This window comes from Dicentrarchus labrax, unplaced genomic scaffold (assembly GCF_905237075.1).
Source record: "Dicentrarchus labrax unplaced genomic scaffold, dlabrax2021, whole genome shotgun sequence".
NCBI classification, from domain to species: Eukaryota; Metazoa; Chordata; class Actinopteri; family Moronidae; genus Dicentrarchus; species Dicentrarchus labrax.
Genome location: NW_026136714.1, coordinates 11,736,395 through 11,763,763, shown reverse-complemented (window position 1 = coordinate 11,763,763; position 27,369 = coordinate 11,736,395). Strand labels below are relative to the sequence as shown.

The 27,369-nt window shown below is 39.8% G+C and overlaps 2 protein-coding genes across 10 annotated transcripts in view; one reads left to right on the top strand and one right to left on the bottom strand.

Annotated features, from left to right (window-relative positions):
- The window catches only part of pde4d (phosphodiesterase 4D, cAMP-specific), a 172,349-nt gene extending 158,030 nt beyond the window's left edge, over positions 1–14,319 (top strand). For 6 of the 7 annotated variants that reach the window (XM_051421457.1, XM_051421458.1, XM_051421456.1 and 3 more), the window contains 9 exons: positions 5,687–5,780; positions 6,127–6,302; positions 6,461–6,559; positions 6,667–6,831; positions 7,038–7,137; positions 8,850–9,004; positions 9,167–9,289; positions 10,046–10,228; positions 10,358–14,319. In XM_051421457.1, the coding sequence (XP_051277417.1) occupies positions 5,687–5,780; positions 6,127–6,302; positions 6,461–6,559; positions 6,667–6,831; positions 7,038–7,137; positions 8,850–9,004; positions 9,167–9,289; positions 10,046–10,228; positions 10,358–10,861 (1,599 nt within the window). In that variant the 3' untranslated portion in view covers positions 10,862–14,319. Of the gene's footprint in view, positions 1–434; positions 4,043–5,686; positions 5,781–6,126; positions 6,303–6,460; positions 6,560–6,666; positions 6,832–7,037; positions 7,138–8,849; positions 9,005–9,166; positions 9,290–10,045; positions 10,229–10,357 lie in introns of those variants that run through there. The other variant, XM_051421462.1, reaches the window with a different exon arrangement.
- A 1,525-nt stretch (positions 14,320–15,844) lies between these two features.
- rab3c (RAB3C, member RAS oncogene family) lies at positions 15,845–27,277 on the bottom strand. 3 transcript variants are annotated; one of them, XM_051421486.1, is made up of 5 exons: positions 27,183–27,277; positions 25,172–25,396; positions 21,689–21,807; positions 18,614–18,738; positions 15,845–18,328 (listed from the first exon to the last, which is right to left on the bottom strand). In XM_051421486.1, the coding sequence occupies exons 1-5, from the start codon at positions 27,198–27,200 to the stop codon at positions 18,138–18,140; spliced, it is 678 nt and encodes a 225-aa protein (XP_051277446.1). In that variant the 5' UTR covers positions 27,201–27,277; the 3' UTR covers positions 15,845–18,137. The 3 variants fall into 3 exon arrangements, with proteins under 3 accessions (XP_051277446.1, XP_051277448.1, XP_051277447.1); XM_051421488.1 differs by lacking the exon at positions 27,183–27,277 and adding an exon at positions 26,726–26,826; XM_051421487.1 differs by lacking the exon at positions 27,183–27,277 and adding an exon at positions 26,581–26,810.
- Between the last annotated feature and the right edge of the window lie 92 nt (positions 27,278–27,369).

The following is a 27,369-nucleotide window of genomic DNA, read 5'->3' as shown; positions in this document are numbered from 1 at the left end:
GAAAAGATAAGATAAACTTTATTGATCCCACACTCGGGAAATTCACTTACTACAGCAGCTCCAGATACAGCACAAAAGATAAGAAAATACAAAATACAGTAAACAGTAAAAAATACAGTATAGCTCAAATATCAATATTATTATTGTGTGTACATATATACATATAATATATATATATATATATATATATATATATATATATATATATATATATATATATATAAAGAGAGAGAGAGAGAGATACACACCAATCAGCCATCTCATTATCATTGCACCTGTCAGTGGGTAGGATATATTAGGCAGCAAGTGAACATTTTGTCCTCAAATTTGAAGTGTTAGAAACAAGAAAAATGGGCAGCGTGAGGATTTGAGCGACTTTGACACAGGCCAAATTGTGATGGCTAGACCACTGGGTCAGAGCATCTCCAAAACTGCAGCTCTTGTGGGGTGTTCCCGGTCTGCAGAGGTCAGTACCTATCAAAAGTGGTCCAAGGAAGGAGAAGCAATGAACCGGCAACAGGGTCATGGGTGGCCAAGTCTCATTGATGCATATTGGGAGCAAAGTCTGGCCTGTGTGGTCCGATCCAACAGATGAGCTACTGTAGATCAGTGTTGACAGATGTTACAGAGACAAACAGTGCTACATTATGCTGTTCATGAGTTAAAGAGTCTGACAGCTATTGGAATGAAGGACCTGCAGTTGCGCTCCTTTTTGCACTGTGGGTGCAGCAGTCGGCGGGCAACAAGTTTGCAAGATAGACTGGGGGTTTGTTGTAGTAGTCTGACATTCTGCTGAGTTTAGTCTGTTGGGGAAGGGGCTTGAATAATTGTGTTTAATTAAGAAGGCGTTCAGTGCATAACCCACATATTTCACTTCATCCCGGTGGAAGGTGCATTTCATTCTTTTAAGCTGCAACCTGATCTCTGCTAGTCTCTTTATCTTTGCTACTTGTTAATATATCATCAAGATAAAATGCTACTAGTAGCATGCCTAGCAGTAGGCCTTCCTAATCCATTGGAATATCAGCACTCCAAAAATCAAGGAGCTTTATAGTTGTGTTTTTGTGCAAAGGTTGTTTTGGTGATTCTGTTAATTTTATTTATTTTATCTCCTTCACTGCTTTGGTCATCTTTCTTTAAATTGTTAGTTTTACACATGCAGAGTCATTCAACAAGTTGGTGATGGGTTTTCTTTTTTGGATTTAGCTGTTTATAATGATACCTTCCTACATACTGTATAGATTTCCTGCATTTTGTTTAGATCATGAATGGACAGCAGACGTACTTTTCACATTCATTGAAAACAGTAGCGGCAGTTAGAGTGTTCCTGCTCTCTCTGTGTTTTATAGAGTGGGGCCGTCTTCCACCAGAATAAATGTGAAATGTGAGAAAAGAAACAAATGCAACAGAGATCTGGAGGTGTCATGAGCTATATACAGCAGGGAATGGATATTTTTGCTCACTCCGTCAAAGAACAAATTACACACAAGTCACAGCTAATCTTGGTGTGACACTTTCCAATTTTTACCCAATAGTTTGTGTTCACACCTCTTGGCTAAGCTATCAATATGTGTGCGTACTATATTTGTCCGGTGGAGAGAGGGAGGAGGGGTGTCTGTGGGCGTTATATTTGTGTATATGCTTCTGCAGGGAGTAAAGCGTGTGTGTGTGTGTTGGTGTGTGTGGTGGGCCTGTGCTGGCCTGCTTGGCTCAGAGTCAATCAAAGCTGCTGGATCTCAGTTAGTCAGTTGTCTCATCTGCTCCAGCGTAGCTGTAAATTACTCACAGTGCCAGGCTGGCTGTAGAGGTGGGGTGTAAAGTAAGCAGAGACAGGTTTGGTCCCTTTTCAATCCATGTAGCCACTGGACCATTGCGGAGACACGACACATGAATGTGCACGCTGCTTACACACGGTACAAGACAAGAAGAGAAAGAACAGAACCTCCTCTTCTCAGAATCTGTCTGCCATTAATCAACTATCTTTCTCCAGAAGGACTGACAACACCTTTATTTCTGTATAATACACACCGATGAGCCATAACATTATCGACTCTGACAGGTGGGTGGGATATATTAGGCAGCAAGTGAACATTTTGTCCTCAAGTTGATGTGTTAGAAGCAGGAAAAATGGGCAAGTGTAGGGATTTGAGCGACTTTGACAGGGGCCAAATTGTGATGGCTAGACGACTGGGTCAGAGCATCAAAACTGCAGCTCTTGTGGGGTGTTCCCGGTCTGCAGTGGTCAGTACCTATCAAAAGTGGTCCAAGGAAGGAAAAGCAGTTTAAAATTAGGTTATGGCTGATCAGTGTATTGTCATCATCATTAAAGTGCCTGTGATATATATTTTTTAAACAATGTGAAAACAATGTGAGGGGTCGACCATAATAACGAACCTACAGAAAATTGCCTTGCCTTATGCCAGCTGTCTGTACTCAACAGTTTTTGGCACCAACATACACATTTCAGTCAGTATTTAAAAAAAAATCAAAGTTCAATACCCATCCCTAAAACTACTTTACTTACTTAACTTTACACATCCCATATCACTAATCTTGGCAGGACAGGATTTAGATGCTCTGCACCTTTTTAAATGAACTCTTAATCCCCTCTGACATTTTTAAGCTTTGCAATCATTTTTATTTTTTTTTACGCTTGATAGTTGGTCGTCTGACTAGATCTTTTTTATCTTTGTGGTTTGTACATGGTTGTATGCAAGGTGTCTTAAAAAAGGTCTTCGTGAGACTACATGATCAAATGAAAATGACAATTAAAAGGGCTGATAATACAGTGCTATTGAATTAGTGGCAACAGAAATTTCTGCCTTCAATAGGGTTTGAGCCTTGTTTTCCAAATAAAGTGAAAACCTCTTGAGCTCAGTGACACACACCACAGCCTGTGAGGACACACGTCTTTCAGTTTCTGTACTACTGAGCCCACTTCAGATAAATGTGACGCTCATTCTTTTTGTAAGATTAATTGGTTTTCGTGTGTTTACATCATCTCACCCGTGATGTTATTGTGACTCACCTGGCATGAATACTGGCATGAAAGCTGACCTCAGTTTTTCAGTATTGTATCACTTTGGAAGAGGTAACCTGTGCTTGTACATCATACTGCACAGAAGGTTAGGTCAGTCAACACGCAAACACATACACACACGTACTATTGCATGTTATGTAAATATGTCTTGTGTACACACAAACGAACATGTACTTTATCTACACACACACAAAATCACATCCTGCTGCAATGCAGGAATGGAAGGAAAAGGGAAGAGGTAGATTTTCCACTGACTTCAGTCGCAGCCAATCACACAGCAGGTGACCTCAACTCTGTTCCAATCCAAGCCAATCAGAAGTGATGATGAGCTCACACTTCTTCAATTGCTGGGTCCTGATTTGCTGCTGTTGTGTGACACAGCGAGAGAAGCAGCCTGTATTCTTCACATGGGAGCTTGTGTCATACACACACAGAAGCAGGCGGGCAGTCAGGCAGCCAGCCCTGTTTGGAAGCTGTTGACAGAAACATTTTTGCTGTCCTGGTGGTTTGGCATCTACCAGCATCCGCACCATCATCAATTATTTACAACCTCAGCAGTGTGTCCCTGTATCCAAGTGTGTGTGTGTGTGTGTGTGTGTGAGAGAGTGTGTGCACTTTTCAGTGTGTATCACAGTGAGTGTGGTCTTGGTATGCTCTCATCGGATCTTTGGGGAGCCAGAATCTGGGTTTTCTCTCTTCTTCCAGGAACATGGGCTCATTTCTGTGGATATTCGCAGGACAGGAACACGATGCTTCGTTTAAGGATTCTGTGCAGCAGATTTACATTGAACCTCTTCAGGTTGGGGTATTTTCCTGGCAAGAGCTGCGGACTATTTTTCTTTCGCTAGCTGCCTAATGCTTTTATTAACCAAACTGTTGGCTTGACTTGACTTGAACTTGGACTATAAACCAGTACCTTTATTATTTCTGGATCTATTTTGTTGATTAGTCAAAATGCCTGAAGCAAATTATCTGCTCTCTGTGTCCTGGGGATATATAAAGGTAAGATGTGGTCTTGGATTAGTGTATTTTAATTTATTATTCTGGTGTTTTATTTTTTTCTACACCTATTTTTTTAAAATACATGTCGAGAGAGTGGAAGTTCTATTTTAGAGGTTTATCCTTGGCATGGATTTGGACGCAGGGTTATAAGACCATGAAGTAAACTGTATGTAGCTCCTCGCGAACATGTCCATGGAACAATGCTTCATAGGTGTGTCATTACTGGATCCATCTTCCATTTTGATGTATCTGTGATGTGGAGAGCTGATGGTGTTTACACTGTACTTTGAAAGGTGTAGACATGTACATTATAGAAGAACATTACATAATTACTTTTTTAAGTGAGTTTGGATTTTAAACCACAGACCTTTTCATCACACCTGTAAATTGTTAAGTACTTGTCAGTGGGTTCATGTTTTTTAATGACACAAGGGCTTTCTTAGATGGAATAAAACCGTAACTCCTAAAGCTCTGTGAAGACTTTTTAGGTCAGCAAGCCACAGGGTAGTTGGGTTGCTCCATATTTTTTGATGTAATAAGGGATCTTTTGTAGGTTATCCACAAACCTGAATTAAAAAAGCAAATATCTTTAAATTCTTAAATTTTTCTCACTGTGATTTAATTTTGTTTCATGTGAATATAGCTCTTCCGAACATGTATTTGTTGCTTTTCTATTCGACTGGCTCTTGACAAAAGCACATGACAAATGGCTCTTTGCCTCTTGTGTCTCCATTTTAAAACGCTACCCAATGAATCCCCGTGGGTGTTATTTAATAGGATGTCAATACACAATTGCGCAGTAAGCACTGCAGTGTTGTAATGAGCTATTTTAAGTGATCATTATTGATTTATATAATTAATCAATATACATACATTACGCATTTGGACTGAAGCCAGAAAGGTTTGGACAGTGCAGTGGCTTTGTTCTAGAGGTTTTTGTTTTGCAATCCGTTTTGTAACTCTGTTGTTTCGCAACCACTTTGGAAAATACCTGATTTCATGCAGTCTCCTCCACATCAATCAGTTTGGTCTTCAAATCAAAGGCCAGAGCTAAATTTGGGTCTGCCACTCCAATTAGGCACTGGAGACAGAGGAGAGAAATGGGGTGAGGGAGAGGCAGCAAGGAGCGGGGAGAGGACAAACTGAGAAAAAGAAACTGGGAAAATGGGTTACTGATTACATACATCTCTGGCAGTATCACTCTGACCCGCTGTGTGTGTTTGTGTGTATGTGTGTTACACCATAAATGGACATTCCTGGGTACAGCTCCTGTTATGTGACTAGAAATTTCAAGAATCTGTTTGTAAAAGGCCACTGATAAAATCATTGGATTTCTTCCCCGACATAATGAAAATGTATTTTTAAATTATACAAGGTTTTATATTAGTGGCCTCAAACTGGAGGCGCCTCATACTACATAATATTCAGAGAATGTTTATAGTCAATTGAGCACAGTTTCAGCTCTTGATTTATGTGTGCAGATTCTGTGCATTTATTTAAATATGTTTATGGTACCTCTGAGCACCAGCTGTAAATAAATAAATGATGATTTTCCTACCCTGAATAACACACTGTGAAACCCCTAATCTGTGTGTGTGTGTGTGTCTGTGTGTGTGTGTGTGTGTGTGTGTGTCCCTCTTTCAGTTCAAGAGGATGTTGAACAGGGAGCTGACTCACCTATCAGAGATGAGCCGCTCTGGGAACCAGGTGTCTGAGTTCATCTCCAGCACCTTCCTGGGTGAGTGATGACTCAGTAAGATGGACTTACTGGTTTGGAAATTAAAAGAAAATCTCCATCGTGCCTGAGGAAGTAAAAAAAAAATATTTGGTGCCAAGCCTGAGACTCTTTTTCCTATTTTGTATATGGCCAAATACATGCACTATACATCATTTATCTGTATCCTGTTTAAACTTCCAGAACTATTAATCTCATAAACACATAAACATAAACACCTTAGTATCACATTCGGCTACTATTTAAAGGGAGAAAACTAGAACCACTATAACATGAACCCAAAATGAAGTGTGCAACAAAAGACTTCATCCTCATATTCACCCTCCACTTGTGTTTCACTGCGTCTCAGACAAGCAACATGAAGTGGAGATGCCATCTCCTCAGACGCAGAAGGAGAAGGAGAAGAAGAACAAGCCCATGTCGCAGATCAGCGGGGTAAAAAAGCTGCAACACTCCTCCAGCCTCACAAACTCTAACATCCCTCGCTTTGGCGTCAAGACTGAGACTGAGGACGAACTCGCTAAGGTGTGTTTGCGTGTCTTGACAAACGTTGAACACACAGACTGCACATAAATACAATGCACACTATCTGACATGTAGTTTGGAGTAGGGGCTTGGGTAATAATGAAGGAATAGAAAAAAAGAAGAATTGTTTCTAATTGTGTCTTTGATTCCTTTTTCAGGAACTGGAGCATGTGAATAAATGGGGCCTTAACGTTTTTAAAATCTCAGAGTTCTCTGGGAATCGGCCACTGACAGTCATGATGTACACGATATTCCAGGTTAACAACCGTCACTTCTTTCTGTCTTAATCTTCAAAAACAAAATAAATGTTGAACCCTGAAATTGTTGTGACCATAAACTCACTCTTTTGTTTTCTGGTTTGCAGGAGAGAGACTTGTTAAAAACTTTTAAAATTCCACTTGACACCTTTATAACATACCTGATGACCTTAGAAGACCATTATCATGGCGATGTGGCCTACCACAACAACATTCATGCTGCTGACGTCACCCAGTCAACTCACGTGCTGCTATCCACCCCCGCCCTCGAGGTGTGTGAACACATGAAGCAAATGAACACACTCGCACAGATGCACAGACATACACACAAACACACACCCACGCTTCCACAATCAGCTTCAATCAAACTCCTGCTCAAAGTCCAATCAATGGCTCTTACTTGCAAGGATATTTTTGTCCAACGATTTGATTCTCTCATCAATGCCCTTCCCTCTTCCCCTCTGTGCTTTTCTTCCAGGCTGTGTTCACAGACCTTGAGATCCTAGCTGCCATCTTTGCCAGTGCAATTCACGACGTGGACCATCCCGGAGTCTCCAACCAGTTCCTCATCAGCACCAGTGAGTCTAAATACAGCACTGTCTTAGCAGCTCTGTCAGTGGCTCAGCAGTGTCATTAGTGCGTATTCACAAGCACAAACACACACTCACAGTCACCCAAGTGGGAACATGCACACCTCTGCATCATTAGTATGCGCATACACACACTGGCATATTGCAGACGATTAACCTTAATCCCATGAATAAATATGCAGTACAAATATGATGCATATTTACTGTACATGGATGGCAAAAGAACAGGACACACATGTACATACATAGATGTTATGTGCGTACACATGTGCATGTCTTCACCAGCATGTGTTTCTTTAGTTAGGTCTGATGGCTGTGACATGTGTTTCCAAGGCAGAAGAGTTCAAAGAGAAGATCAATATTGCAATAATGCCCTCTCTCTTTTCTTGTGCTCTCGGGGATAAAAAGACAAAACACATCCTCCCAAAGACATATATGTAGTAGGCCACACTGCACCTTGGTTTGTAATCTTAGGTGGTAAATGCTGTTGTTTGAATAACAAGGTGGGATAGTAGTTGGGCCACCCAAATTACAAAAAATATTAAATAAATGAATGAATAAATAGATAAATAACACAGGGTAATTCTTGCTTATTGGCATTTTTTTGGAGAGGTATTTGATGTCATCTGTCTTGCTTTGACTGATCAATTGGCTCGCACCAGACCTATCTTATCATTGCAGAAAACATTAAGATAGTGTGGGTTAAGTTGGAATGTTTAAAACCACGGGTTAATATAATGGAGGTGGATCAAATTCTATAAATTAATTAAAATTAAAAAATTTATATTCTTTTTATAATATTAAATTCTAACAATCAACAGCAACCTCTCTTTCCGGGACAGTTTTTCTTATAGGGACTATAAAAAATAGTCCCTTTTTTCATATTTAAGTTCTGTGGATTTTGCAGTAATTCTGGGAAGAGATAATATGTGTTGTTTCTTTTTATTGGTGTGATAAAATCTGCATAACAAGATACCACCAAGGGTAGTGGGTTCAGTGTGTTGTGTTCGTAACTGAAGTGTCCTCAAGCAAGAGACTCAACCCCTGCTATTTCTCTGCTTTAACTGACTCACTCATTGCTGGAGGTGCCACAAATATTGCCTGATTTGGAATAATTTAGAGGAAAACACAAACAAATAAAGTTTATATCCACTGGGTATCCCTTTAAACACCCATTGTAGAGACCATTACAAATGTGAGTGTTGCATGAAAGTATTAGTAATACCTTATGAGACCAGAAAACACTGCAGTCTCACACACTTAACACACAAAATGTGTTGTGCTTCCCATAAGCCCAAATGGGGAATCCCTGCAGTAAAGGCAGTGTGAGTCATCCTAGTTAGGAGCCACCAGAATGATCTTCTGTCAGCCACAGAGCAACAGAGCAGGATCCCCTTTCTCCCTTCTGCTGCTCTGTTCAATGTGGCCGGGACTAATGCATCTTAATGGAAAATCAAAATACACATAGAGGACCCTCAAATGACCCAGAGTGGGGAAACCTCTCAGTGGAAAACATGCTGGTGCTTTCTTCTGCTACTCACAGAGCAAGGGATACATAGAAATAGAATATTTGGATGGGTGTATTAGCAATGAAATTTGTAGATCATGTTACAGGGTGTGCCTTGTTGCAGATGCATTGCCTTATAATATAACCAGGACAAATTAATTCACATTTTCCTAATATTATGTCTTCCTTGCAGATTCAGAGCTAGCGTTGATGTACAATGACTCGTCGGTGTTGGAGAACCACCATCTAGCAGTTGGTTTCAAGCTTCTACAAGAGGAGAACTGTGACATCTTCCAAAACTTGACCAAAAAACAAAGACAATCACTGCGAAAGATGGTCATTGACATTGTAAGTGAAAAGTTTTCTTCTATATAATCTCTTCTATAAATTTGATAGCAACTGAACTAGCTTATTCACCGGGGAGTGTAATGCATTATGTACACTACCGTATACATTAATTCAATCACTGTGCAGTATTGAATACTAACAGGTTGTTCTGGGTATTCCCAGGTGCTAGCAACAGACATGTCCAAGCACATGAATCTACTGGCTGATCTGAAAACTATGGTGGAAACCAAGAAGGTGACCAGCTCCGGTGTCTTGCTGTTGGACAACTACTCGGACAGGATACAGGTCAGAATAAGTCTGCCGACCAGTAACAGCTGTTTTTTTCCTCCATTTATTTATCTTGGTTAATTCAAATGAGTAATTTAAAGTGTATGGATGGATGTTAATATTTTTTAATTATTAATGTTCAAAAACAGTGTGTGACACAGTGGTTTTCAAACTGTCCCTGAGTGGGTTGTAGTGAGGAAAAGGAAAAAGGAGGACTAGAATATTTTAACTTTCATCACATTTTTTGGGAGTTGGAACAAGGGAAGAAATGACGTTGGCCTTTTTTTATTGATTTAATTGATAGTTTAATCATTGTTGGATCATTGACTAATAAAGACTGTTTTATCTTGAAACCTAAAACTTCCTTGACATTCTCTCAAATTTGGGTTCTATGGACTAATGTACATCTATTGTGGGGGTCCTAGACATGAAAAAGTTTGGGAACCCCCAGTGTGATAGATATGTGAATTTCTGTCTCAATAAAAAGAGCATTAAAAAACAAAAAAACAACAACAAAAGAAATACAGAATTAGTACCTGGTTGCTGCAGAAAGTGACAACTTGTGGGTCATGTGATGCAGTAATGTGATAGCTTCCTCCATTTTGGACTCTCCATTCTCTTAAAGGTCAGATTTATAAATTGTCAAACACTGAAACCAAGGCCCAAATTTACTTCACCCCTGCAAGGAAATCTCCTAATCACAACAATTTCATTAAAATGAGATGATTTCAGCCTGGGCATCGTGTTTTAGACCTTATTATTTGTTATATTCAGGTTCTCCAGAATATGGTGCACTGTGCAGACCTGAGCAACCCCACCAAGCCTCTCCAGCTGTACCGGCAGTGGACGGACCGCATCATGGAGGAGTTCTTCAGCCAGGGTGACCGAGAGAGAGAGAGGGGCATGGAGATCAGTCCCATGTGTGACAAACACAATGCTTCAGTAGAAAAGAACCAGGTAATATATATACACACACACACACACACACACACACACACACACACACAAAATGTACTATACATGCACATGCATATTGCGTATGGACACACACTGAGTGACTTATTTGTCCCTCCATGCTTCCTGTAGGTTGGTTTCATAGACTATATCGTTCACCCTTTGTGGGAGACGTGGGCTGACCTGGTACACCCGGACGCCCAGGACATCCTGGACACGTTGGAAGACAACAGGGAGTGGTACCAAAGCACCATCCCCCAAAGCCCCTCCCCTGCTTTGGACGATCCTGAAGATGGCACTCGACCCCCAGGAGGGGACAAGTTCCAATTTGAGCTCACCCTGGAGGAGGACGGGGAGTCGGACACTGAGAAAGACAGCGGCAGCCAGCCGGAGGAGGAGGAGGAGGAGGAAGAAGACGAGGAGGAGGAGGAGGAGGAAAACAGCTGTACTGACTCTAAAACACTCTGTACGCAGGACTCTGAATCAACAGAGATTCCTTTGGATGAGCAGGTGGGGGAGGACGAAGATGTGGAGGAGGTAGCGGAAGAGGGGGAGACACCCTGCTCACAACCGTGTGTTGTGGAGGAAGAGGTAGCAGAGGAGGAGGAGGAGAAAGAGCAAACCCCCCAGACATAGCAGTTTATGGACAGCACCAGATTAACTGTTCTTCTTAGTAATGACAGATGATTATTTATAGAATATTTTTTGGGTTTTGTGGAGTCTGTCTGTGTTTTTTATACATCTATGTTTATGGTTCCAAAGCGTGCGCTGCTCTCCACCTTGGCCACTCCTCCTGTCAGCTTTGTTCAGACACACCCACCGGTACTTCTTCAAGTTTTTTTGCACTCAGGAAAACTCCTTTCCATTCCCGTTCGTACTGAAGTGGTGTGTCTTTATTTCACTTTCACACCTCCCCTTTACAAGCTTAAGTTTCGGACATGGACGAGCAGTTCTCAGTCTGCTCAGTGCTGTTCATACGATACATAATATCACATTTCCCTTCCCTCCGCTTCGTCTCAGCCTCGCCTGAAAGTTTAGCAGTGTTTCCGTGTTTTATCAAGTGCCCATATTCTACAGAGATGGTTATCGGTGTGTTCAAGGAGAATCTCCCTCTCAGTTAGGTCATTTCCTCCCCACTGCGAATTACGAGGCATTTTTTTAAGCTGCCGTTCCGCCGAAAACCTGTTGGGACGCCGCAGAGACGAAAGCTGCAGCACACTGGGGAGCTTCTCGAGACACGTTTCTGATGTGGAAGTCTTCCTTGAAAACCTGACTGATACAAAGCTCAAATCTAAACAGCCATGATGCTGTCCTAGACCTCTTTAATTTTTGTATTGTACTGTATGTAAGATTCAGATATTTTCTAGAATTTACTTTTGCAATCCTAGGCTTTCTGTTGTTAGCAATGAAGATTAGAGAACTTTTGGGAACCAATGGGGGAGAAATGTGTCAGTGTTTTGAAGGCTGGAGTGTTCTGAGGCATTTGCACTTGCTCCAATAGCATTTATACTACTATTCCCATGCCACTATACTCATATTTTGGTTAGTCCTGTGAGTTGAAATTTGGAATTAATTCATAATAATTCTTATTTTTAAGAGCGTTTTCACTGAGAAGGAAGCAGGAACCTGAAGTCTTATGCTTTACTCTCATTGAAATTGTTTGTGAAGTGGATGAAGCCTTTAAATTTTATTATTGTTGCCTGCAGTTTTTTTGAACACATCCTGAGACAATGCAATGCTTTGTAGTTGATACAAAAAGCACCTTTTTTTTAGAAGCTTGATTAGTGCTCCGAATATACAGAAATAGTAATGGTGTTTGAAAACTACTGGGGTGATTTTATACCAATGTTATGAAAGCTTTTATTGCCCTTTCTTTCTTTTTTGTTGCCCATTTTGTTTGATGTACACATCAACAGCTGCATATCTGCTTGTTTTTCGCCACTTCATTTTCTTTTACAAGAAGCTATAAGAATTTATTTTGTTTAATTTTGCCATTACAACATTAAACCAAGTTGCTGTCTTTGTTTTTCGACAAGACAATCAGCTCCGTTGCATAGTCATCAGATAAGACTATCCTCTACTTAGATACTCTAATGCACTGATATATTCATATATCACCACTTTAATATTTGAATATGTTTTAACTCGCCAAAACACTCACTCATGAATACTTAGGCTTGAACAGTGCTGTCTTACACCTCGGCCAAGAGTCTCTTCCTCATGTTTTCACTTTACACCTGATGCTATTATTTATTGGTATATTTTTCTATTTGTTAAGTCAGTTTTTGCAATATAAAGGTGGTACAGTAATTATTTCACTGTAGCATAGACCACAATACAGGCTTGCCAGTTACAATACCCAAATATACTTTCTTTTTCTCTCCGTGTACATAAAATATAGAAAATCAACAAATGTAAAAAAAAAAGAAAAAAAAACACTTGAAATACTGCACACTGCTTTTTTAAGAGTGCTTGTTTTAATTATGTGTCATTTCCAAACTTTTTATTTAATCTTTCATTTTGTGCCAAGATTTATTTTCTCTCTTTATTCATCCTCACCCAATGCCCTTACCTATAATAAAAAAATTCTGGTTTTATCGCTGTTTACAAACATATATTTATTGTGCTGTATATAATATATAATTATTAATGTTATTACTATCATAATGCCGTTTGTCGTAAATGGTTGATTCTTATCATCCCTTTTGGTGATGGTGTGGCTGTATTACGTACCTCTTGTTGAGAGAATGTTTATTACACATGAGCTTCAGTGTAAAAATGATCCATCGACATGTTGCTTATCTGAGAACTAGCTCAGTGAAGAGAAGGGGAAAGCCAAATTGTTTTTTAAAAAGAAACTGTTCCTTGGCCCATGGGCTGTGCCTTAAATTCAACGCATGTCATTTACTTTTAGCCTTTTTTTTTTCTATTTTATTTTCTAGTTCTCTTTTTGCTGCAGTAGTTAATCTTTTGGCTTGGGTTGGCCTGATCTCCTGTTATGAATTTGAAAATGTTGCCTTTTTACTGTCACAGCCAAACACAAATTGCTCTATCAGAAAAAATGTGGCACTGGAAAATATGTTGTCAGTGCAGAAGTTTCATTTCAGGTCAACCACAAGTCATAGATTTACTACTTGAGTGATGTGTGGCCTAAAGCCAGATGTCCAAGAGTCGTATTTGCTGTAGACCTGGTCTCAACAACTCACACCTTCCTTACGCCCTGCCACTATACACTCAAAGACGTGACACAACCTGGTCGGATGTAAATAATATGGGAGTAACTTTGCTTTGTGTGTGTGTGTGTGTGTGTGTGTGTGTGTGTGTGTGTGTGTGTGTGTGTGTGTGTGTGTGTGTGTGTGTGTGTGTGTGTGTGCAGAGTTACTGCGGTGTCGTCTACTATCCGCGTGGTTGTATCACAGCTACAAACACTGAATGGGGTGCAATAGGAGTGTGTAGTTGCCGCTCGAGCACAGCCTACGAAGCACAGAGGCTTTGAGACACATCTGCATGTTCAGCCACTGCTGCATTAATTATGGCTGAAACACTGACAGTGTGTTGCTTATCTATGCTCGGCCCACACCTCCACTCACATTACTTGCAATATCCAAAACCACTGACATTTTTCTGCTTGGACAGGAGAAGGGTTTAGTATATTTCTGTAGTGAAGGGAGTGGTTGGGAGGGGGGGAGGGATGGGGGGGGATAGGGGTTTGGGTGAGAACATCATTGTCCCGAAACAGGGACTCTTATTTTGACACACATACTGTAGATTCTAAACAGCCCTGGACCAATGGAAACAGTGGGTTCTTTTCTCATTATGTGTTCTATTTTTTATGGTATGAAAGGAAAACACAAACTGTAACTTAAAAAAAGGTCTTCAGGACAATTATTTTTTGGGTTATGTCTTTAGAATGCCAACTTGTCTGGAAGTTTCACAAGACAATTGAAATGTTATTTTAATGGATTCCTTGTTAATTGCAGTTTATTGGATAGCACTGTAGATCATACAACTTTATGTAAAAAACACATAAAAAAGAATGAAAAAAAGTTTTTATATGCAATGGATTAAATAAAAGCATGGGTTGATTCTGCCTACTCACTGGTTTCTGGTTGTCATTGTTTCAGATGGTGATACACTGTCAAGTGTGGGTTGGATGCACCATACATTTACTTCATTAACAAAAGAGATCACAGCCTGAGAGGAAAAACCCTGAATACACTTTCTATCTTTGGCATTTCAGCCATTCCCTGCAAACTGCTCTGGGTGTGAGTTTCACACCTGGTTGTGGTCTGAAGTGTTTCTGCTCTACATTCACTCTGTCTTTATATAGCATCTGTTCATAGATATTGGTAAAAATCTATGAACAGTTTCAGTCTTTGTGTACTACCTATATCTGGGTGTGATATCATCCATTCATTTTAACTGAACAGTGTTATCTTCCATATCATATCATCACACCGCTGCTAAGGAAGTCACATAACTTTTATATCTGTAAAGCTGTTGTACTTGTATACTAGTATTTTTTAACTTGTCTCCAGAAGTGATTATTCTAGAACAAAGAAATGCAATGAAAGAAGTGCAATAAAGAAATAAAGGAATATGTATATGATGCAATAAATCCTTCTTTACAACAGTAGGGTTACACACTTATATAAATCTAGTACATTTGTGTGTGGAGTATTTTTAAGGTATTCAGATCCTTTAAATTTAATGACAAAGTTGTCATGCAAAAATTTAAATTGCCTTTTTACAAATAAAGGTCCTGCAGTATGGAAAATAACAGAAGCATTAGCTGCAAAGTGTATTTAAAGTATCAAATGTTTATACAGTATTTTCATGTTGTAGCTGGTGGAGATGAAGCTACTATTAACATATTTTACTACTGTTACAACTGTTACATAGTTTTATCTGCAACAATGCATAATATTTGATTAAAAAAATCACATTTTGTTTGTAAAATCAAAATTTTGAAATAATTAGTTCTACAGCTTTCTGATAAAAATAGGAGTAAAAACTACAATACTGGTCTCTGAAGTTTAGGGGAGTATGAGGACCTTTTATTAAAAAAAACTACTTAAGTAAAGAACTTGAGTAAATGGATTTAGTTACATTATTAAACATTGGATTATTATTACTGATGAATAAACATAATAGCTAGTAGTATTTTAATGTAGCTGCTCAGGTGACGCTAATTTGAACTCTTACATGTATTGCTGGGTAGCTTAATGTATATCAGTTAACTGTAAAAGTAAAATCTTATTGTGTAAATTAACTGACTGTAATACGCCTAAAAAGTCTAATTTCAATCTGAAATGTAAGGAAGTAGACATAAAAAAAAAAAAAGCTTAAAATGAAGGTGAATGTACATTCCACCACCAAAATTGTAGATAATGTCAAATATTCCACATTCATCACCAGTTACAACGTCTCGATGTCTTCTTGGCGCAGGTGTAGCGCTCCAACACTAGGTGGTGCACATTCCCTAGAAATGAAACAAGGCTTCCATGCTGCACAACTGAACAGAGTAAACTGAGACAGCATGCCCAGGCAGCAGCCTGAAGTCCTTCTTTTATGCTTCCATATACCCAGCAGAGAGCACGAGAGAACACAGAGACCCACTGATAGAATATGATTTATTTCCTATAATCTCAAAAACATATTTCTTAGTTTGCTTGCACTCCGAGAAACAAATATATTCAGTTATATGTAAAGTCATACTGCTCTAAAATGAGACTTGACCAGAGTGACTGTTTGGGCATCCAAACTGCCACGTGACTATTCCTCTATTAAATGAATCTTGACTGAAGATCAATACAATAATTTATTTCATGGCTATTAGCATAAATTATAATATCACACACATATACAGATGCACACGCACAAAGCACGTGTACACACATATGCGCAAGGTCTTTGAACTAGTGTATTTATGTGTATCCCTTGTCTTGGAATTACAACAGTATGGCATATGGCATGGACTAAGTCATTTCCCTGACTATCTTTCACAATAAGACTGCATTTTGACATGATAACACAAGTTCAATCAACACCCAACAGTTAGCAGGAACAGCATATAGTACGTGAGTACATTTGTACAAAAGGTATACACAAACAAAACACTATATTACGTAATCTGTCTGTTCAATATGGCAGGTACACACACACACACACACACACACACACACACACATACACGCTTACACACACACTAAGTCACACATTCAGTGGCTGCAGTTACTGAACAAAGCACACACTCCTTTTTTAGAGCTTGTACATCAGTTTCAGAGCCAGACTGTCACTCACATACAGCAGATAGAGTCATTGTACTTGAGGACAGGAGGAACTATATACAGGGTTTCATTCATAAAATATTGCACTTATTGGCCCATTGCATCTCACAGCGAGTGCTATGACAATGCTCCTAATTCTGTAACACAGAGCGATATATATACACTATCTTATTATATAAATCTACATAGATAAGTCAGGACTGACGTCATGCAATTTTTTGGAACTTTTATTCAACTATGCAACAAACAACTGACGATGCTAAAGGAATTGTGATGTTTTGGCACAAATGTTTTTTCTCTCTCTATGAATTACAGAACTGAAATAAGCTACAACTTTTATCCTATATGGACTTAAGTTATCATTAAGACCACAACAGTACTGTATATGCCTGCTAGGGGAAGTCTCCCATTTTTAAACTACCGTATGTCTATGATGTTTTCTAAGCTGAGATTTTTTTTTCCAAGAGGGATTTAATTTCATAACATGAACGTGAAAATTTAGCATGCTGACTCAAAAGTTAAACAATATTTTGTATATATATGGCTGTTATTCCATGCCAAAGCTGATCAGTTGTTTTATATCATACACTGTATTGAGCCTTATCAGTGTGGGATTTTTATTTAATGAAATCCTGGATTTGTTGCTATCTTATTGAGGACAGTTAGGTTCTATCTTTAGATAAAACCGTACATATGATTGACTTTTAGGCAGCATGCTCATCGCATCAAACTATAAAGGGTCATCTTAGAGGCTAAGCACATAGAAATAGTTGCTTTACAGATATACTTATTAGAGAAATCACACATCTACAGACAGCAAAACGTGGAATAGTACTCACATCAACATTATATGTACTGGATTCATCCTAAAAGTAAGCATGATGGAGGAACTTACAGAGGCCGTGTTGGAGATGCTAAAAGGCCACTTTTTTTATCCAAGGTAGATGATTTTTTGATGACTAAGTTGCACTCATTTGTGACTCATGACTCAGACATAAACCTCACACTCATGCGAACGCGCGCTCACTTATTGTACAGTCACACGACAGCCACACACTCATTACACAAAAGAAAGCCGCTACATCCTATAGTGCACTAAATCATCGATTTGGCAGATTTAGGAGACAAAACAATCCTATAAAAGGAAAATACATACTGTACAAAAAATAAAAATAAAATAATCATTAAAGCACTCACTGACTATCCTTCATTTTATAATTATTATAGGTCTTAAAGATTTTAAAGGTCTTAAGGATTAACTGTACATCATGACTATGGACTATTTCCAGCCTTAAGAAACATACTTGGTTTATAACCATAACCATACTAACTAGCTGAAGAATGAGAATATGGTGTCTCTATATTCTAGATATCCTGTAATGTGACACATCCTACACTAGCCATGTCTGTTTGTCTGGTTATTTGCTCTTGATATAAGGTGATAAAGTTGAGAGATAATACGACTGGATTCTGTAATTCTACTACTAAACATGGTTTGAACTGTAGTCCAGAGAAAGCGGCACTAGCAGGAGTTATAATGCTGGGGGGGAGAACAAAACTGTGCACACTCTACCACCTTACAGGACCTGCGCTGCCCTCTCTTTCCTTCCTGACATCAGTCACTAACAGTTGCATCCAGGCTGCTGGAGGGGCGGAGCACTGTCCGTCAGTTTGGCAGTGGGAGCTCCTGTGGTGACGGCCGGATCAGTGTCCAAGCTCTCGGACATCTTGTCGCAAATTAGGTCGACGAGACGTTCAAAGGTCTGCTTCACATTGACGTTGTCCTTGGCGCTGGTCTCAAAGAACTCAAAACCTTAGAAAGAGGAAGAGCACCAGTAATATGAGAACATGAAGATAAAGCCACAAGTAAGAGAGCGATCATATGATTAATATTTCTGATTACAGTTTTAGGAAAAGCTTTGGCAGTTATTGTTGCTCAAGGTTGAAAACAAAGCTGCTTCTGCATAGCTGTATTTCTGATAATATCCCAAAAGACAACAAAGTAAGAACAATGTCATGCTTTATGTCATGACAACAATGTTATGATGATGGCACCCAATTTAAATGATATAAAGGGGTAAATGTTGCTAAGACTTACCTAACTGTTCTGCCAGCAGTCTGCCACTATCCACTGAGACCACTCTCTCCTCTTCCATATCACACTTATTTCCAGCCAGAACCACCTGTGCATTATCCCATGAGTAAGTTTTTATCTGAGTTGACCTGCATGTAATCAGAAACAAATACAAAAAAAAAAAAAAACATCACAGTGAAATAAATGCTGTTGCTGCATTTATTTAAAAACTTAAATTCACGATTGTTTTTGTGACACTTTTTATTGGACAGGAAATTAACGTGAAAGATGGCAGAGCAAAGGACATGATGTAAAGTTCACTTCCCATTTGGTCCGATCACAAACAGTGATTACATCACCTTACTTTTGGCATCATGTAATATTTGAGTCACTGATGGCAGCAGAGGAAAAGTGGGTCGACTGCCACCCTGTTCTGAAAACATGCAATCAAAATCAAAATAATGGTGAACTATACAGAAGATGCACACATCTTGCAAATGTGGCCCAGTAGACCATTATTTGAGCTTTGTGTAGAGCTTTTAAGCCTTTAATTAAGGTAGCTTGTGTATAAATATGAGGTTTAATTAAAATTACATCAGTTGCAATGATAACATTAATTTAGAAAACTGAATATTTCTGTCGGTTTTGTAAATTGCCACAGACAGGACAACTAGATAGTGTACATAAAATGAAGCATTACCTGTATCATATATTGTAATTACTTTGAAGGAATCATTTGTATTGTGAGCCATGTCAGATGTTCCTGCACGATAACAATTTCAACATTCACATTCACAGGGATTTAGAGAGGTGCCTGTAAGTTTTGAGAAGGCATTTAGAGAACAAATATCTCCTGTGGTGTTGCTGCTTGACTAAAAGTAGGGCAGCTAACATACCACAGGCTGAAAGCAGTAGAAAGAGCGGCAGTAAGAAAGAAAGGAAGAAACAACAACTCAGAAAAAGGAGAGGTAGAGAGAGAGAGAGAAAGAGAGATAGAGAGCAGCATGATGTTGGCACTCTTCCTCTAGATCTGACTTGTTAAAGCGGTTCAAATGTGGGTCATTTTGACTCCAACTGCTGATAATGTTTACTGACAGAAAAACAATTGTATTTGTATCAAGTCTAACAGAGCTACTATGCAGGCTATAAAAACTCTGTATTTACCAGTGATTTTTAACAATGAGGACTAAGAGGACGGGGCAACATGCAATGCTTTCAAATTGTTGCTGTAATAAAATTGTTTGTGTATAGTATGTAATTAATTTACACAGTTTCTTCAAATTCCTACATTTTATGTCAGCATTACAATATTTCCCTGTTTTGTCTCTGTCACGGGCAGGAAATGAGCACGTCACAAGCTTAATTCAGCCACAGTTGGGGGAAGGAGCCGTTGCCATAGCAACCTCTTCCCCCCCTACAACCTCGTCATAAGGAACAAGGGAAAGAGAAAGTGGAATTAAAGCCTGTGGCAAAGGCACAAAGGAAGAATTCTGGTTATATGAAAGGTATAAAAAAAGAGCCTCTTCCCTTGTATACAGTTGACTGATTTGTGCACTTCAAGTAAGCTCACAGGTAACGCTCCAGGATTGTCACTGCTGGTGACACACTTGGGTCCATTAATTAAGATACCCATCACAGACCGCGCTCAGACTGTGGTATTCCATCAAAGTGTCAGACAGGTCTTTAAAGAATAATAGGTGTATCTGGCTCTGACCTCTCTTTACAAGAAAGCCTTGTTGTCCAAGTGACAGAAAATGTATTCCAATACAAATCTGAGGATGATAATGAGGAGCATTTTAACACAATGCATGCTAATAGCTTAAATAATAACATAGCTAATTACTTTAAAGGTCCAGTGTGTGATCTAATAATCTAATAGTCATAGGTATGTTTTCCTTAGGATATAATCATCTAAATATAGGAACTGTTGGGTTTTCTTTACCTTAGAATGTTTTTTATCTACAGACGCATGTTGAACTGCAACAATTCTACAGTAGCCAAGCATGAACAAACCAACAATCCATTCTCATTCCCCAGTCGTCAAATACAGAAACTTCACTACTAAATCCTACACACTCTTTAAATATATATTTAATATTTTCACTTGGGTTAAATGCAGCTGCTTTAGCCATGACAGGTGCTTCCTAAAGCAGCTGTCAAGTGACGAGGGCCAAGTAGACAGTGGCCTTAATAGTGATTGTCAGACTCCTACAATGGATGCAAGCCAAACAGCATGCAGGTGAAGCGTCAGCTGCAAATCCTATACCACCATCTATATCATGTCTGTGTGAGTCATATCATCATTTCCTTGCTGCTGATGCATCATGAGAATATAACCATGATGATCCAGGAATCTTTCCTCTCAAATGCTCATTCTGTCTATTCCCGTAATCTCCTGCTGCCAGAGGGAGATAACCGTATAGGACAGCAGGGTGTAAATTAAATGGAAGATGACAGTTTCTTAGCACAACATGTGAGGAGAGTCAGGCTGTATGGAAAATCAGCAAAATGTACATCAAAACACACATTTATCTCTACAGCGGAAATCCCTCAGTTTCACCAAAGCTTCCTGGCTGTTTGTGCTACGCTGTTTGTGCTGATGGGAATGTGCTTGTTTCTAGAACAAGAATCCTAACCCAGAAACCTGGTTTCTGCAGCCAATTGAATGTCGCCTTCCAAGTCCTGTTTTAGGCGTGAATGCATCATCATGAATCTTGACATTTGGGCTTGGCTTGCAGACACTTGTGTGACTCATGAATGGACGAGAGCCACGACCTTGACAAGTTTCCCTTAGATCTCCAAGCATGGCAAAGATGCATGCACACACACTACATGACAAGACAGAGAGAGAGAAATGTACTGCTGCTGTTAGGAGATAAAAATGGTAAGCCTTTTTAGGTTTGCAGGAGGTCATGTACAATATAGTGTGCAGCATATCAACTGATTGCATTATAGCGGCAGACTGGAAGGCCTTTTGCTATGTTGAACAATACAATATAATCCACAGGAAAAAAAAAACAAGACAAGAGATGACATCTACATCCAAAAATGATCAAAAACAGACAAAACATTAACTCCAGAGAGCCCAAAACAACTCACCAGTCCTGCACAGCGCCGAAGGACTCCTCGTTGGTGATATCGTACATTAGGATGAAGCCCATGGCCCCGCGGTAGTAGGCAGTGGTGATGGTCCTGTAGCGCTCCTGGCCAGCTGTGTCCTACACACAGACAACATGATTTGGCATTGCTGTTAGCTGATGTGACCCTGCACGACACACATACCTTATATATATATATATATATATATATATATATATATATATATAAATCCATATTGGTAAACGAGCAGACATGTACACTGTTAATCTGCAGCTAACAGCAGCAAAGATTTAGGCTGTTATCTACATCTCTACATCTACATTTACTTATGGATACGTTTGTTGTGTTCATGATGTGGAAACAATCATTATGATAATTGCCTCACTGGCTTTGCATTGATGAGATGCCAAAAACAGCATTTCAGTTTTGGCTGAAGTGATTGATTCTTTCCTCTCCTCAATAAAATAATCGCTCAGCTGTGTTAAACCCTTGGTGGTGCAGTATCCAGAGCTCAGCTCGTGGCATGCATTTCTCAGATAAAAAGGCAAAATATAGAGGTTAAATGATTTGAGAAACTGCTTGCTGTTTGTGATAAGGCTGAACAAACTGCTCAAAGGCAAAGCAAGGCGAGTGATTACACAGCAATCGAGGAGTAGTACACAGATTGCCCTGGAAACAAGCGCCCGCTGCAGCCTTTGCTACGAGATGTCAATGAAAATGCTAATGGACCCAATTCAGACAGATGAACCTTTTATACACTTTGTCCATGAGGAAGGAAGAGAAATGTGAGTATTTTTGTTTGATCTTTCTCATTGCACATGTGTAGATTTGTTGTTTTATGATTTAGTTTATATCTATATATTATATAATAATAAATCCTAATGATGTCCCTCCTGTTTATATTGAATGTTTACTGAGCTGTTGTTCCACACCCACAACAAGTGTGTTTGCAGGCTTCTCTGAATCATGATGGAGGACTTCTGGCTGCTCTACTTGGCTCTTGTTAAACAGAAGCCCCGACAGGCAGCACTGGATTGTATTTGCCACATTGGTTTTGCTCTCTATCAGTCTGTACATGGCTGCAACAGTGTGCCTGTTATAGCCAGAGGACAGCTCTGACCTTCACTCCAGAGACAGAGCTCACATTCTGCCGAGCTTACACACAAACACACCACAGCTAGGACCTTTTGTCAGTTTACAAAGACTCTAAAATTGCATGTGAATGTGTGCATTCTTAATGTCAGCAGCTAGTGTTTGTTGTATAAATAGCATATTTTCTGGAGTGACATTCAGAACAACATAAAAGGAACATGAATTTGTTTTTTACCAAGTCATGATACAGTGTGTGAAAAATAATCCAAATGTTGATTTAACTTCAGTCTTTTTTCGTGCCTGAATTCTGAGACATTTCAGTATCGATTGATGTCCGAGTGCTTGACAATGACCTTTGCATTTCCAGGCTATTTCAGTGAGTCGGTTCTCAGTTAAAAAGACAGAGCAGGACGGGAAAAAAACTGCTGAGTCCCGTGAATTGGAGCTTCTTGAAAAGCTTCGCTTGTAGTCTGCAGCTCACCAGAAATCAATCCAAAAGGCTGACTACCTCAAGTGGAGAAGCTGACACTCGCCTCAACTCTTCTTCATTCAGTAAAATGAGTTTCAGTTTGTCTTGGCAACGCTCAGTGCTGCATTTCATTCACTTCGGCCAACAAGAGACAACTCGTTGTGTGCGTTTTGACAGTTTTATCTCTCCGCTGATTAATGACGAGACTGCCACAATGACAGTAGCCAATAGCCATCACCTTAAATGGCCACTTACTGTACAGTAAGTCTCAGCACTCTCTGAGCCCATTTAAAAAAAGACAGGCCAATTATATGGATGCTAGGGCGATCCCTTTTCTCTGTGAATATGCTTGTCTTTGCTAATGATGAAAACACATTATCCCGATTAGCCAGTGATTTGACTGTTCAAATCCAGTTTTCACATCCTGCTGGAGCACTTCTTCTCTGGCTCTTTATGTGATTGGCAAACACCAAATGTCTGGGGATGGTAAATTGACAACTATTATGACAAGAGAGAGCAAAACCTCTGAAGGAAAGTTGGCACTTGGTGTAGTATAGACAGAAGGAGAGAGAGAGAGAGAGAGAGAGAGAGAGAATGACAGGAAAGAAAGTGAAAGAAATAGAGAGAAAGAGGGGAACTTTTACAGATCTATCCCCTCACTATCTCAGAGGTATTACGAGACAATCTGCTTTAACAGCTCAGATGAGCTCCTAATTAAACAGCCTCAGACATTCTTCAGTTTCCCACACGTTCTGAGGAAGGTGTTGCTTCTATGTTCTTCCCCGCTGCGTGCCAAACTAACACTTACTAGTCTCCTGTCAGTAATGTTGAGACTTCCATCTGTCTCCATACTTACATCGTAGAGTGTTAAACCAGTACAACACAATACAGCCTTTCCTGAAGCTTTTTCAATTAATTAAGCACACAGCTGATGTTCCACATGTTTTTTAAGACTAAGGAACAAAAAACTGAATGTATCTTTCTGTTGTGAATTGAGATGCTGAAATTGAAACACGAATATTATAAAATGGCTTAGTTAAGATGATAAAAAACATTACTATATGGGTGAAATGGTCCTTTTTGCCTGGTCTGATGTTGTCAAGATTGCTTGTGATGACGCCACAGTGAAATTAGCTTCAGATATACATTCTATACTAAGCATATATAACATGATGCAAAGCCTTTCTGTAACAAGACATGAAAAAGAAAGCATTTCCAGGCATACCAAGCAAGCATGATCTGTCCTAAGAGCCAAACCCATGACTAAAATTGAATTAATGAATAGGTAATCCTGTGCGTGCAGGACTTAGCTCAGCATACAGCCATCAAGTCACAACCTGTCACGGTCCTTGAAACGTATTGATCAACAGAGAGAGATATGGGCAGAGGTCAGGAGAAAGTGGGCTCTGGGCATAGATTGACAGCCTCTTACAGACAGGATTCACTCTGCAGGAACACAAAGATGGGTAGAACAAGAGAAACGAGGGGGCAGGGCGTCTCTGAAGAGCCCCAGCCCCCTTAGAGCTTGGGTAGTCCTCCAGGAGACCTTGGAGGACAACAGAAAACTGATTCCTTACAGATATTAACTGTGTTTCAACATGCAAATGCTGTCGATTTAATGGAAATGGAAATTAGCGCATGGTTGGCATGACAGAAGAAACATGAAAGGAAAACGCTGCTGCTTTGTAGTCTAGAAATGTGTTTTCTTTCTCCTATAAATTACTAGCATTTTGGGTTTCTAAACGGAAGGATTTGCAGGACAAAAACAGGCTGTTCAAGCACATGTTATTATCTGGTGTTAACCAGCCAAGGAGTTGCAGGATAAGCAGAAATAGCTATATCCCACTTCTGGTTTGGTAAGGAGCTGAACATTTTGTGGCTTACTTCTAAATGTTTAATGCTCGGATGTTAATATTTCATACCCAGATCTGCAGTTTGATCCTCTTGTCATTCTTGTACACGGTCTTCACTTTGAAGTCAATGCCCACTGTGCTGACGAAGGCCGAAGTGAAGGCGTCATCGGCGTAGCGGAACAGGAAAGACGTTTTGCCCACGCTGCTGTTGCCGATGATCAGCAGCTTGAACATGTAGTCAAAGTTTTGGTCCCCTCCTTCGCCCTTCCCTTTCACATCCTGAGTAGCAGCCATCTGCAATAACAAAAACAGACACTGAACAGAATGCATTCAGAGCTTCACCTTGAATTAATGTGACACTTTTCAGAGCTGTGACGCACAGAAGATGTGAACCCATGTTATAATAAACGGATTATTCGTCTTTCAGTTGACTCTGTGTTTTACAAAACTTAAAGTTGTTGTGCGCAGACCAGGAAGTAAGAGAGAGAGAGAAAGAGCTAGATGTTGTTCACAGAGTACAGTACAAGCTTGTTGTACATGCCACAGATCAGAGGTGACAGAAGGCTGTGTCAGGCAAAACAGCATGACCAACACAGCAAGCTGTTGTATTGATGAGTATTAGATAACCAGGATTTTAAAGAGCTGAGTTTGTCTTCTCTAAAGCTTTCAAAATGATTAATTTAAGGAGTATTATTATTGGTGGTGCAAAATACTGTTATGAATTGTGGACCTATATTATACTGGGAAAAAAACATGTCAAAGTTCACTCTTTTTTGTCTATTTAAATTATAGAATTAACAGTTCTGAGTGGTGTTTTGCTTTTACGTTTGAAAAGCTCTCCCACTACAAAATACAATCAAATTACACCTTCTTCCATATTGAACCTGCTATAGCCTATTGGTTTACAAAGAAAATAACATGTATAACACATATAATGAACCTTTCACCTTAACAACACATCTACACTGAGCATTTCCGTACAAGCTGTCAGCAGTCAATGACCTAAGAGGACACAAGTACTACGAGTAAGATGACAAGAGCACAGTCATCTTTGCTCCAAGGTGAATGTTTTGACAAAGCCGCTGCGCTCATATGCCAAACATGGACAGCCAACCCTCCTTGTAGTCTCTCCAGTTATAAAAGATGCCGGACCTCCATCCTGCTCAACCTGCACCGGGTTGCTGTTCGCTTCCGTGTATGAAAAAAAAAAAAAAAAGCCCACTGGGGCAGTATTTGCAAGGACACCGAATTCAAAATATCAGTGCAATGCTGGCATTTACACACACCACAATAAAAAGCAGTCGATCTAATATGAAATTACACGATGTAGTTGAGCAGGGAGCTGCATGCCAGCTAATGCCAGACGAGCAATTCTGGGCAGGAGGTCATTTTTATCTATTCATGAAATTCTTCCGTTTAACTATTAATAAATGAAACTAGCCTAACCAAAACGCGTTGAGGACATTGTGCGAACAAACCTGATTTGAAGGCCTCGGCTCTATCTGTATCTGCCCCCTGTTTTGCAGAATACGCTTTATATATATTTGTGTCTAAAGCAGGCGTTGGTTTTCTCTCTCTCTCGCTCTCTCTCTCTCTCTTTGGAGCGCCGACCAATTTCAGCACCTGGGAGCTGTCCCCTCCGCTTCAGATGTGGCACGCGCCCCTGAGCTGACGAGGCTGGCTCGCGTGAGATGAGCACGAGCGAAAGGAAAAAAGTGCGTTTAGTGCATGTTTCTGACGTCACGGGAGAGGGGTGGTTGGGGGGTGGTGGTGGTCCAAGAAGATGGGGGTTGTAGTTTTTTGCCCGGTTTCGGCGCAGAGGCGGAGGACGGCAACAAAAGTAGAGATTCGACTACATTACTCAGCATGCAGCGCAAAAACAGCTGTCAACAGCTGTGTGATTTACTGTGGAAGCGCAGGAAAAATCCTTTGTAGTTCGTTTTTTTTTTTTTAGTTAGCAGCAGACGGTTGTCGCTCCCCCATCATAAAAGAGTAAAACTGCAATACATCATTATTCAGCCCATTATTCTCTGCTCCTGCATGTATGATGGTAGGCTTCAAATAAAATCGTGCATCTTACCTTTCCATACAAGTCCATTTTAGCGTCAGTAATATGTGTCTGTTTTAAAATTCACTCCAGTGGCTATAATAAACTCCCAGCTGGGCAGCATCATTTTTTTTTTTTTTTTTTCAGGAAGCAAATATAATAGCCTCTCCTTTTACGTCAGTGTCGGTTGGTCAGGCTGCCGTCCCCCGCCCATGCAGCC

What these genes read in the sequence shown, in the direction of transcription:
- rab3c (XM_051421486.1), bottom strand. An exon ending in TTCGGCGCTGTGCAGGACTG is followed by an intron (nt 18,739 to 21,688) that starts GTGAGTTGTTTT and finishes GATTACATGCAG; the next exon opens with GTCAACTCAGATAAAAACTT. An exon ending in ACTGCTGGCAGAACAGTTAG is followed by an intron (nt 18,329 to 18,613) that starts GTAAGTCTTAGC and finishes CCTCTTTCTAAG; the next exon opens with GTTTTGAGTTCTTTGAGACC.